We start from the raw sequence: 13175 nt of genomic DNA on the forward strand, positions 1-13175 counted from the left end.
TTGGAATTCTCACCCAACAAGGTCTAAATAGTGTTTTGGAACATACTTTTTAAGGGAAAAGTACTAATATTTGCATTAAGATTATGCAAATATTTCATGGCTGCACTCTTAGTATTAAGTAGCATCTTGAATTATCATGATTGCTGGAAAGAGGAAATTATTTTCGCCTCCTTGTAGAGTAGGCTTGGTATGTACACAACACAGCAGCTTGCCTTGGCGTGTTGTCTCTTTGAAGGGGTGATCCCCCCGGCTGTCTCAAAATGTCTCACAGTCTCACATGGGGCCACCGTGAGGCTGTCACTCTCACACTGCAAAGAGTGAGAGGGTTGTGTGTCATCTTGAGAAATCACCATGCAGTGTTTTTGTCTGAAGGACTGTGTGTGTGTGTGTGTGTGTGTGTGTGTGTGTGTGTGTGTGTGTGTGTGTGTGTGTGTGTGTGTGTGTGTGTGTGTGTGTGTGTGTGTGTCAGTCAGAACCAAGCCACACGGGGCAAGCAAGACACTCATTCTCCGATGTGATGAAAATGCAAATCTTCTCTCACACTTCAACCTGCACTGTCACTCAGCAGCACAATACTGCATAGAGTACTTTCAACCTCGTGCAAAAAGGCACACGATCAGCCCAGCCCCTCCTCAAGGCCCAGAGCGGCCAATCCAAAAAGCCATTTCCCTCGTTCATCACGGATAGATCAATCCCCGCTCATTGTTATGTCCTCTTCTCGTGTCCATTTTCTATTCATACATTGATTTCCTTCACCCCTCCATTTGTCTGAACTATTCCATTCTCTTTATCCCGCCATTCATCTGCTCTCTATTCTCCTGACTCCACGCCCGGTTCTGCGGAGGCTTTGTATAAATTGGAATTTACAAAAAAAGACGTTGGAATGAAAAATGGTCAAACAGGTGGCTAGAGAAGGGCTGGATGATTAACGATTAGTAATTAACTCTGGGGGGGGCTTTCAATTACAGTTCAGGCCGTAATGGATTGTTTTTGTTTGTTTTTTGTGCCTGCATCCAGACTCACAATTAGCCTGTCTTGGTTAAGAATCAAGATACACCTTCACTGTTCCTGGAGTCACGATGACCAGCTCCATGAGGAAGAGTTGGCACAGTTCCGCTCACTCCACAAAAGAGCATCATTCTTATATTACGATTGGCTAATTAATTGGCAGACTGACATCACTCTGACTCAGACATAACCATAAACAAACCTAATAAACCCATATATAGGCATGACGGCCACTCACTATGCCTCGATCAGACATAACCATAATCAAACCCAAACTACAGCCGTGTCAATATGGCTCAGACATTACCATAAACAAACCTAAGCCCATATATAGCCTGGCATGTGTGACCTGGTTGTCCATGATACGCCATCGTTTGGTCCTATATCTCCCCCTGGCTCCACATTTCTGCACCGCTGACTCCAACACTAAATAATCTTTGAAGAGACTGGAAATTACCACAGAAATGTGTTGTCTGACAGAGGGAATATTCCAAAAGTTTTAGTTTGTTTCCCTGCTCGAGACAATGATCCTGTAGGCTATATTTGCAACATGCTGTACTTATTTGCATGTGGTAGACGAGTCAGTGTAATTCATAGCTATAGTGACAGAACATTTAGAATGTCGCTTTCTGTGGAAAAAAATCAGCGGCTAAACTCATGGCTATCTATACAGTATCTCAGTGTTGGACACAATCTGGCCAATTTCAACACAGTGGCCACCGGGTGCCGCTGTTATCATCCCAATAGCGATACCTTACAGTCGCTGTCCATGGTGCTGACGGAGTCAATGGCGAGGCTTTACTCCTAATAACTACAGATTGGTGTCTCATTGGGCATGCAATTAAATACACTGCTTTCACATGTAGCCAGAGAGAGAGAGAGAGAGAGAGAGAGAGAGAGAGAGAGAGAGAGAGAGAGAGAGAGAATTTAAGAAAATACATCCAATGTGACAAGTGAGCATGCTCCTTAAAAAAATAACAAAAAAATAACAACTTAATTTGTAGCTCTACTTTAAGTGACGTTTCCCACGTGGCGCATGCTTGCGCTCATCATCTGCTTGAACATAAAACATAGGTGGCGCCATTACGAAATGAAATGAGTTTCAGTTTGCACGAGGAGGAGGTGTGACACAATCAACACAATCAGTGAATCAGCCTTGCTGCGAAGTGCCAACTATACGATCCAAAAACCTCAGAGAGAGAGAGAGAGAGAGAGAGAGAGAGAATGTGAGCGCGCGAGAGAGGGAGAGAACAGCTGATTTCGCCGTGCAGTAGAGAAACATCCTGTAGCTCTGCTTTCGACTAGAGTAGAGACTAGAGAAGGAATAAGAAATGTAGACGACATGTATTCCAAACATTTGAATCAGTTTGAGAACCAGCTGACTCAAAATGGACCACACAACACGTAGCCTACAGTGACTTCAAAGAGAGATTATGACTGCACTTATTTGATGACGGAGTGACATTTTCATAGAACAAAATAGGCTACCCGCTGGTACGAGGACTGCCGAGGGATTTGTCACGGACTGAATAGCTACAATTTACACTTAGACTTATGCGGGATGCAGTAGCCTAATTTCAGATCTCCGAGCGCATATTTTCCAAGAGTCTACAGTGTATGAAAGGAGCACCGGATGGGACGCAGCTGAGATGTTTCGCTACCTCAAGTTTTACATCATAAGGTTAACCATGTTGAGGGTCGCCGATTTGGTCTTTTCTTTTGGGAAATGATTGCTGGAAGCGCCGACACGGTCAAATAATGGTTAGAAGATGTCTACTAACGTTCAAGCCATTCAGGTAAGGGACAAAGAAAGGGTCGAGTAAGCTATACATGTCATGCTTTCACAGTTCACCCTCATAATGAATAAGACTCAGTTGCAGCATGCAGAACAAACAATGGCTGATCCATTTAGACTATGAGCCTATAATATATTATTGCCAATTTGACACAGTATTTCTTTAATGACTAGAACATGGGCATTCATTGATGTGGAAACAGTTAAAGCATGCCTGCTGAACGATTATGACATTATACATCGGAGCCCCCATTCTCTCTGTGTGTGTGTGTGTGTGTGTGTGTGTGAGTGCGTGCGCGCGCGCGTGCGCGCGCTCTACATCCCCATTCACACACGAACACGTGCAGATGTTTCCCCAACAGAGATATTAAATGTCGTGTATGTCCATATAAATACATCATGGCCACACAATTTGCAACGCAAGATACTGTCTCTAAATGCTTATGTGACTTTATAGTGCCCTGCACGTGCACAATTAACTGGACTTTGTTCTGGAAAGATAAATATTACATAAGGGTTGTTCCTTTTTTAATGCTTAAATAATTTATATGGTCAGGTCTGCTCTTGTAAGCCACATATAAATCATTGAGTTAATTTTCCATGCAGTTAAGTAACAGGTTGAAAGCTAGCTTGGTTGGACTGGGGGTGGGACTGCACTATTTTCATTCCGCTTTATCAACTTTATAAAAGGGATCCAAGCCAATACAATATGAGCACTTTACCCTCCACATAACCCACTGGACCAAGCATGTCACCTGTGATAATGTTAATGAAAGGCAGGGCTTTCCAGGAATTTCATTAGGATTTAGCTAAATCCGTGCATATTTGTAACAAATCAATGTGCTCATTGAATTAAGCTTTGACTCAAATATGTTCTGAGTCAGTAAAGCTGTTAAAAAAAAGCTCTATTCTTGCTGACAATAAACTCTACTGTGAGTATACTATAAAACAGTGGGGAATAGCAATAGTCATTACACACCATCACAGGTTTTACGAGTGTCATCATCATTAACCATATAGCAACCTAAAGAAAACAATAGGCTTAGAGGTTTTATGATGCAACCAATTTTAAGGCAGAAGATATGGGATGTTTCCCAAGAAGATTGTGGTTGTTGGCAACTTGAACTAGATAGAGGCAATCCGTGGAGTTCATACCTCCGCCAGGCCCAATGGCCAGCCCAGGGTTACCGTGGGTTGCAGGCAGCCCCCAGGACCTGAAACTGTAGGGTAAATAGCCATTCTATGATATATCAATTAACCTTTTGCATTTGTGGTACCCCCTCCTACTTGGGGATGATTGGAGGTTGCGTCCATTATGTAGGCCTATTGTTGTTTTTGAAAGAAATACAGGCTCCCCCCACAATGTCTTAAAGCCAATCATATAAACAGTATAGGGAATATAAAAACATTGTTTTTTACAAAATCAGCAAAATTGTTTTGATCAAAATGCAAAATGGCTATAGTGTGGATAAGGGTGAGGCCTATACAGGGAGTTGTGTCAGGAATCCAGGGAAAAGGACCATTTTGATTGTACAAGCTATAGCTCCGAAGTTATACATCGTGGTATAGCACCACTATGAGGCTTATATATATCTGATAAATATCTGGGGTCCATTTTTTTCCTTGGCCTGTTGGCAGCATGCATAATATATATTTTACAGATACAGTGGTTTGCAAGATTCACATGCACGCACACAAGCACGCACTCGGTTGGCAATCAATCTAATAGATAGATCACATACTGGCCACATGAAGATCCATGCACATCAGATTCTCGTCAACTTTCCTAAATGAAATAAAGCAAAAGCTCTAAACAAACAACATACAATAGCATGGATATGTGAGAGAGTTGTAAAATTCACTCTAACTGGCTCAAAATGTTACCCGTGCCTCCTTGATATTGGCTCTGAAGCAATACAAAGATAATAAAAAAGAAAACTATTAAAGTTTTCTTGGAATAATATTACAAGTCGGGGGATGGAGTTGTGAGGACTGATATATTTCCTCACAACTCCATCCCCCAACTCGCCATGCTTGGAAAAACTCACTCTCGCTTCAGAACCTTCTACCTTAGGGTGGAATCTGATAAGTGTTTTACGTGCGAGTGCGCCAATTAGGTGATAGCGGATCTCTCCTTCTGATCCAATTATAGGGAGCAGAGCATTTACTTTAAGCCTGTTAATTAAAGACTCGTCAGGCTGGGCCTGGGCCTAATCCTCCCCTATCGCCCACCTAACACCGCTTTGAAAAACGGCTAAATGATAAGACAGAAAATGATCGCCCCGGGACAGGGCTGGTGAGCAAACTGAGCCAGCTTCTGTACAGCACACCCACACACGCTGCTGGGCATCAAGCCTGATTTATTCTTTGTCGTACAACGGTGTATAAATTAAGCATTCATGTCTTCATTTGGCTCTCTGTTGTTCCTCTATGAGTGCACTCTTTGAGTGCACACACATTTACTTTGCTCTCGCATGTTTCCTTCCTTCCTTCTTTCCTTACTTGTCTTGTAAAATATGGATTTTAAAACTGTGTATTCACACACCTGTAAGACAGAAACATGCTGCACAATGTCCCCATATCTATGTGACTTCATGTATGGGGTGAAACAATATAATTCTCATTGTTAATTTAACTCAGATAGTGTAAACATGAACCTGAATCCAGTTAAGTTAACATGGAATATTTCATTGTGCAGAAGAGAATGAGTTGAGGAGCTTTAACCCATTTTGCGTGTCTTAAGTACCAGGTCTTATTCCCTAACTTGAGTAAACTAAAGACCTGGAGGCATGATCAATGCTCTTTGGACACTCAGAATAGCCAAATGGCATTGATCACGCCTCCAGGTCTTTAGTTTACTCAGGTTAGGAAATAAGACCTGGTACTTAAGACACGCAAATTACAGCCCAACTTTATCTCCAATCTCATCTGTAAACCTCATTGATTAAATTTAAGACATCTACTGTAGAGTTGTGATTTAGTACATGACACATGTTATAATTACTACCCCCCCCCCCCCCTGCTTTCCAGTGTTTATATTATATGTAACATTATTATTCATGCATTGACTGACTGTCCCTGTCGCCAATGTGCCCATTAATTCGTTGTACTACAGTGGTGGGTAAAGCGTAGCTTCGCATTCGCAAGTGAATGATCACTGGATCATGGGGTTCAATGCCATGAACAATAATCCTTGATTATGTAATTCCATTGGACTGGAAAGGAGGGGAAAGGGGGCATTTTTGTCACAGTACATTTTGCACATGTGAAATTTGTCCTCTACATCCTATTAGGAGCAGTGGGCACTATTAATATAATGCCCGGGGAGCAGATAGTCAGTGGTTAAGCGTCTTGCTCTGGGACACTTTAACACGTACTGTATCTATTAGGAAGAAACCATAAAATACACAGGGAAGACATATTATAACCACACGTGGGGATCTAGAGTAATGTCAACTCCATAGACATAATTATACAAAACAGGAAAGGTACAAATCTATGGCACTATACATCTTTAAATATTCATATTGAATGTTTTCCTATGATTTCATAGCTTCATCAACCTGTTTGACAGCACTGTCATTGCTTGTGTGAAGTAATGTGTTTTGTTATTTTCAGAAAGTAGCCTACAATACGTGTAGAAATATAGCATTGTGCTTGTAGATCTGCTATTTTCAGTCAACGTTACTCCAGAAAAGGGATGCTAGGGTTAAAGTCGTAAAAAATGGCGGCACCCCTGCAGTAGCTCTGAGGACCCCCTCTATAGGGATCCCAGACCCCTTGTTTTACACAATTGATAGCCTTTCATTCAGACCGGCAGTCAGTCATCTGTGGTTCCTGTCTGGTCTTTGTGCTCATCACATTGATAAAATGTTGCACATTAAAATGCTCAGCAGAGACTCCACTCCACCATCAGCAAATGAAGCTGATGATCAGCGTTCAAAATTGTAATCAGTCACAGTTAGTGTTTTGCAATTAATGCTTACTGTAAGCTTGGATTGGTATTCAATAATGCAATCCATTGGATGTCTCCAACTCAGCGATAACCTTATTACACTACTGTTACTGTGCATCCAGTTGCTATTGGATTACTCCAGAGGCCTATTAAAATATTGCGGTAATTTGTCAGTTTATTCCAAATACAATGAAAGAAATGCGGTTCAACTTAATCATTACATTAGTTTGCTTCAAGTGATGTTACTTTGCATATAATATTTCTATAATTACTAATTAATTATCAAAATGACGTTTCTCCTTTTGTAGACATGTTTTTGTGTAACTGTCTGTAACACATAATCACCCAGTCAAGTAAACTCCAAGAGATTAAAGTCATGGTGCTTCAATCACATTACTGTAATGCCTCAATATGTACTTAGAACAGATCTGTCTTTCGTCTTTTTTTGCTAATCATAGACTATCAGTGTCTGCAAAATAATACTCATCATCTACATCAGTGATTCTCAACCTGTGGGTCAGGGGAGGCCAGGGGGGCACCACATAATGATATTATTTATATTTATATTTATATATTTATATGCACAATTGTGAGCTTGTAGATCTGCTATTTTCACAATATTTATCGATTAAACCGATAGGGGGGGGGGGGGGGGGGGGGGGGGGTGAGCAGCACTGATCCGCATGCTTGCAGTCATTCCAGTGTATTGTGAGTGAAGACCAAACGCCCTAGCTCCAGCCTGGCTCCAGCACAGAGTATTAAGCCCCTGTGGAAGCCTGCCAAACCACCATGGCCAATATTTATCAGATTATTCATCATCGGTCTCATCCCTCCGGGGCAGTCGGTTTAGTTCAATACCTTATCCGTAAGTGGCCATTCTTCAATGCTGTTGATAGGAGGCCATTTGTTATGATCTCATGTAATATCAAAAAAGTTTTCTTCAGAACTTCTAACGAGAGGAGGAAGTGTTGTCATATTTCACAGTCTGCCCTGCACTCAAGCATACAGCTTGTAGTTTAGTTACTGTAAATGAATAATTTACATTTCGTTTGTCATCCTATTGAACCCCAGGACTGCTACTGTAGGTGGGATTCACATTTCAGCTAATGGGGATACTAATTTATAGACAACTATCGTAAGCTTCTGCTTTATGGTCTCTGTTGTGGAAACAGATAAGTAATCTACGCAAGGTTAGCTCTAAATGGTTACATTAAATGAGATAATGACCATTGGAATTTTAAAGTTCCAGAATGCGGTTCTTTGAGATTTCATAGCTTCATCAACCTGTTTGACAGCACTGTCATTGCTTGTGTGAAGTAATGTGTTTTGTTATTTTCAGAAAGTAGCCTACAATACGTGTAGAAATATAGCATTGTGCTATGGTCTCTGTTGTGGAAACAGATAAGTAATCTACGCAAGGTTAGCTCTAAATGGTTACATTAAATGAGATAATGACCATTGGAATTTTAAAGTTCCAGAATGCGGTTCTTTGAGATTTCATAGCTTCATCAACCTGTTTGACAGCACTGTCATTGCTTGTGTGAAGTAATGTGTTTTGTTATTTTCAGAAAGTAGCCTACAATACGTGTAGAAATATAGCATTGTGCTTGTAGATCTGCTATTTTCAGTCAACGTTACTCCAGAAAAGGGATGCTAGGGTTAAAGTCGTAAAAAATGGCGGCACCCCTGCAGTAGCTCTGAGGACCCCCTCTATAGGTCTCTGTGTATGGTGCACATGCATGCACGCTCGTGTGTGTGTGTGTGTGTGTGTGTGTGTGTGTGTGTGTGCGTGCGTGTGTGCGTGCGTGAGTGATGATTTGCAATGGACACGTCCCTGACTATGTTCCTCCAACCACATTGGTGCATGGATTGGAAAGTCCCCGCGTACGCTGGTGGAGAAAACACGGCCACTGCACCTCTGTAAATGGCCAATTTGCCCATCCGGTGCTTGCCTCATGCCCAATGAGCCTGCCTTAAAATAGGGCCATCTGTCTTGTTCTATTATACTTCCTTTCCACAGCAGTTATTGAGTAAACTCTAAATAAATTGGTGGAGCATGAGGAAATCCTCATTGAGTTTATGAGAATTCACGAAATATCAATGCATTATCACATACACTAAAGCCCTATACTGTATAGCAGCTTTACATTTCTTCTTGACATTTATTATAGTTGCCATAGTCATTGCCACTCGATCCCCGGCCAGGTCATACCTATAAGTCTCTGAAAATGAGACCCAGTACCTCCCTGCTTGGCACTCAGCACCAAGGGTTGGGTTGGAGATAAATCCCTGCGACATACTAGCGTCATGTCCAGGGGGTGTACTTGTACATCAAGCCGCCTCACACTACAGAAACAGGAGATGGTATGGCTCGGCAAGGCTTACTTTACTTACTTACTTATAGTCATTGCCAGTATTCTGTATAATTTTGATTGATTGATTGATGAATTAATTAACAGATTGGAGAATTACAGTACATTCAGGGATTCAGGTTTTACGGGGGCCAGTTTCGAATTGCCACTCATTTAACCTGCATAGGCATGGTCATGTACTTTAACAGATGATTGTACTAACTATATTTTGTTATCCACTTGAGAATATGAGGCATCTTTCATTTCCAGTCTCACAATTTTTGTCTTGGCATTGTAAGATCTCTAAGTTAACCTTTATGCCACATACACATAATAGTAATAGAATGGCTGACTTTGCCATGAATTAATTGCCTTTGAATTAAAAATAAATAAATAAAATCTCTTCATGGCATGGACCTAACCCTCTTCTTACATTCTCACTTAGAGGGAAAAGCGTGTGTATAGATAACAGAGTTAATGTAAATTAGTTTGTGTTAAAACTAAAGGAGCTAAAACATTGGGACGAGTGAACAAAGTGTTGACTCAGCCGAGGAAAAGGCTAGGGAAAGGGGAAAAACCATTGGAAGGTTCGTAAAAGAGAATTATAGGCAACCTGAATGTAGCTAAGGTAAACCTGAGAGGCCTACAGTACATGTACAGTATGGCACCAGAGAACATACAGTAGGATGATGGATGTGGTTGGGAAGACAGCACGGATTCAGAAGTGGCGGAGTGGTGTAGAGAAGTATAGAGAAGCTCTAAACTGTATAAATGCACCATTTGCCATTTATTAAACTTGTGATGGTTATGAGGTTGAGGGGGAGGGGGAGGCGATTCCTGCATGGGTGGGGAAGACTTTAAAGGTGTTTGAATGTAGTGAGTTAAATGGAAAAGCTTCTGGCTGCAGAACCGTTGAGGATGCGGAGGATGGGTGACAAGGTGTTGGACCTAGGGGGAGCTCATGTGGAAAATAATTGTGGAAAACAGCGGAAATGGGTTTGGCGGAGGATCAGAGTTGGGAGCTCAAACTCAGAAATGTGCAGGGAAAGATGAAAGGGTGAGTCAGCTATTGCACTGTAGCCCATGGGCGACGTGGGCTGCAACAGAGTATGAATATTGTTGGTGAGGATCCAGCAGAGCATCTTGGAGAGGGAGTCAAATGGCTTGAGGCTGCTCTTTGCGTCCAAACATTAAGCAGACCGCAAAATGATATGGTGCCTTTCCACTGGACCCCCAAAAAAGGTTAGGGATTGAGGAGAAGGGAGGAGGGTGTACTGTATGTCGTGGAGGTTGTGAAGTAGAAAAGAAAAACAGTTTATTAGAGCATGTATATTCATGCAGTGGTGATTGGAAATGGTCAGTGTCAGGGAAAGGGGGACCTCAATTGACTCCTAAAACTGCATCGTCAACTTCATTTTATGCTCTGATAGTGTAATATAGTGCAATAGCAGTTGTGGTGTACAGTATGACCCATTTTCTTTCCGTTGCTTAGACAGAGAAGCAATATGAGACTGGTTTGTGCTTCACAGACCTTAGTGTATGTGAGAGAGAGAGACAGAGAGAGAATACTTGACTTATTTTGAGTCTTGACTGATATTATTCTAACTTAATCATCGTATTTAATGGTTTCTTTTACACTACTGAGTACTAGATTTGCACTATACCTTCAGTGTTTCTGCCAGCTGTATTATATGTGCATGCATATTATATGTGCATGTGACAAATACATATACAATAAAGGAACAACCCCCCTGTAAATACCTAGGGTTACACTGTCTACACAATCTCCTCTCCTCTCCTCTAACAGTATGCCTCTGCTCAGGGATACACTATAGCCTACTGTACTTTCCCTTATGTGAACATTGACAGTGGTCCTGGCTATGTGTGCCAGTTTGCTAACAGCACACCACGCGGTCAGATTCGGGAACGAGTGCCTGTCATCATCATAATCATCGCCATCATCTTTTCTGCATGATGTGAATTCTACTGTATTAATCCTCCACCTTCAAATATCTGATGTTTCTTAACCTTTCTCTCCCCCCCCCCCCCCCCCCCTTCTCTTCGTCTTCTTGATTGCATTTATTTTTCAACCTCCACCACACCGGTTCCCATCCGCCATGTCTCACCCTGTGGTTGTCGATCTTCCCCACTCCCATTTTTATAACGTCTCTCGTCTCTCATCTTTTCCTCTGTCTGGCTGACCTCCGCCAACATCCTCTCCACGCATCCATATTTTCCCTCTATGCATATATCCAAACTTCTCTTTCACCCCCTAACCCCCCCTGACCCCCATGGACCCCCCCCACCTCCTCTTCCTGTGCTCCTCCCTCCTCTCTTGGTGTCGCAGGATATTCGTGGTGGGGATTGGCTTCTTCAGCCTGTGCTTTCTAATGACCTCTCTGGGGGGGCAGTTCTCTGCCAAGAGGTTAGGGGACTCCCCCTTCACCATCCGCACCGAAGGTACATAACCTACAGTATGAGTGAGCGTGTATGCGTGTGTGCGTGTGTGTGCGACTGTGCGCGCGTGCGTGTGTGTGCGCGCGTCTCTGTCTGTTTGTGTTTAAAATACTGTACTGTACACTGGGGCTTGCAATGTCATTCCCCATTAAACCCGATATTGCAAGTATTGCATTCCGTACTATAGAAAACCCCAAGTCTGTAAACGTATATCACACTGAGATAAAGACACTTTATTGTCCATTAAATTTGAATATGGACATTTGTCTTTGGCACACCGGCAGTCAGATTACAACAATAAAAACAACATTACATAAAATACACAATGCATTAAAATACTTTATGAAAATGCATTCCCATAAGGCAGGAACAGTGATCATGCAGGGCTGTGGGGATTGGGTGGTGGAACTCTTTAAACAAGTCACAATCAAGGCCTTGTAACCCTTCCTTTTTTTGCTAATTTTACTCTAATCCTCCTGCCTGATGGCAACAAGTCAAATTGGGGTCATACCTATGTTCCCTCAGCCCTATGTTCCCTCAGCCCTATGTTCCCTCAGAAGGAGCATTGGTCCGAGGTGCGGGAGAGGGTGGGTGGTTAGGTTTAGGTGTCTGCCCCGGGGGAGGTTAGGGTTAGGGTGAGGGTTTGAGGTAGGTTGTCAATCGGACCGTCGGCATATTGACGCGGACCCGAGGGAACATAGGGCTGAGGGAACATAGGTACGGTCCCGTCAAATTCAGGGCGAAGAGGGTGGGTAGAATCATTGTAAATCTGAATAGCCTTTTTGGTTACGGAGCGGTTGTATGTCTTGAAGTTGCAATTGTTTGTCTCTGTGATCTTTGTAATCTTACTAACTTGGTTGACTACATGGGTGAGCTTGTTTTTATCTTTAACTGAGAGATTCCCATACCAGGACACGATGTTAAAAGTTTGAACACTTTCAGAGAGTGACCTATAGACCATGGGTGTGTTTACTATAGGATTAAAACTTATCAGTTTCCTGAGAAGAAATCCTCCTCATTAACCGACGGAGAGGCCCGTCTAAAGCGAACTTGAGCAACGAGAGCCTCCACCGAGCAAGCTAAAGCGAACGAGTTGCTATGGCGAATTGCTAAGTTCGATTGAACCGAATCAGCCCCATCCGAGTTGCAACCCGATAGGCACAGAATCGTAAATAATGTTAGGGGGGGCACATTTGCCCCAACTGATATAATGTGGTGAAAGCCACACCTCCATCACGGTCAAAACAGTAGTAGTGCAATATGTACAGATTGTTGGGGCTTTCTAGTGTGTACGGAATTGCCAATCCGTGTAATTTCACGGGTTTGGGTGAGATCGGGCTCCCCCATTCTATTTCTAACCATCCACATGGGACGCTAACATTGTCAGCTAGTGCTGCCTGGAAAAATATCAATGTTGTAGTGCTTATTTGTTACAAAGCCTCAATTGAAATCTGATGTTTCACCAATGCAAATAATTATTTAGCCTAGATTTAAAACAACTCCAGAGTGTAGCGTCTGATACAGTACATCTCTGTGGTCACGCGTAGTCGCGTACAGTTCATTCTGTGTGTCATTCTGTGAGAGACAGTGTGTGTGATCGTTCAGTCAT

The 13175-nt window shown here is 42.4% G+C and overlaps 1 protein-coding gene across 1 annotated transcript in view; it reads left to right on the plus strand.

Moving 5' to 3' along the window:
- Nucleotides 1-2734: 2734 nt before the first annotated feature.
- LOC308312601 (alpha-1,6-mannosylglycoprotein 6-beta-N-acetylglucosaminyltransferase B-like) overlaps nt 2735-13175 on the plus strand; it is a gene marked incomplete at its 5' end in the record, with an annotated part of 137918 nt that continues 127477 nt past the window's right edge. Inside the window, 3 exon segments of the mRNA XM_080759265.1 lie at nt 2735-2755; nt 2758-2804; nt 11457-11569. Coding sequence (XP_080615391.1) covers nt 2735-2755; nt 2758-2804; nt 11457-11569 — 181 coding nt within the window.

This window comes from Protomyctophum bolini, assembly GCF_963924005.1.
Source record: "Protomyctophum bolini genome assembly, chromosome: 3".
Taxonomy (NCBI): domain Eukaryota; kingdom Metazoa; phylum Chordata; class Actinopteri; order Myctophiformes; family Myctophidae; genus Protomyctophum; species Protomyctophum bolini.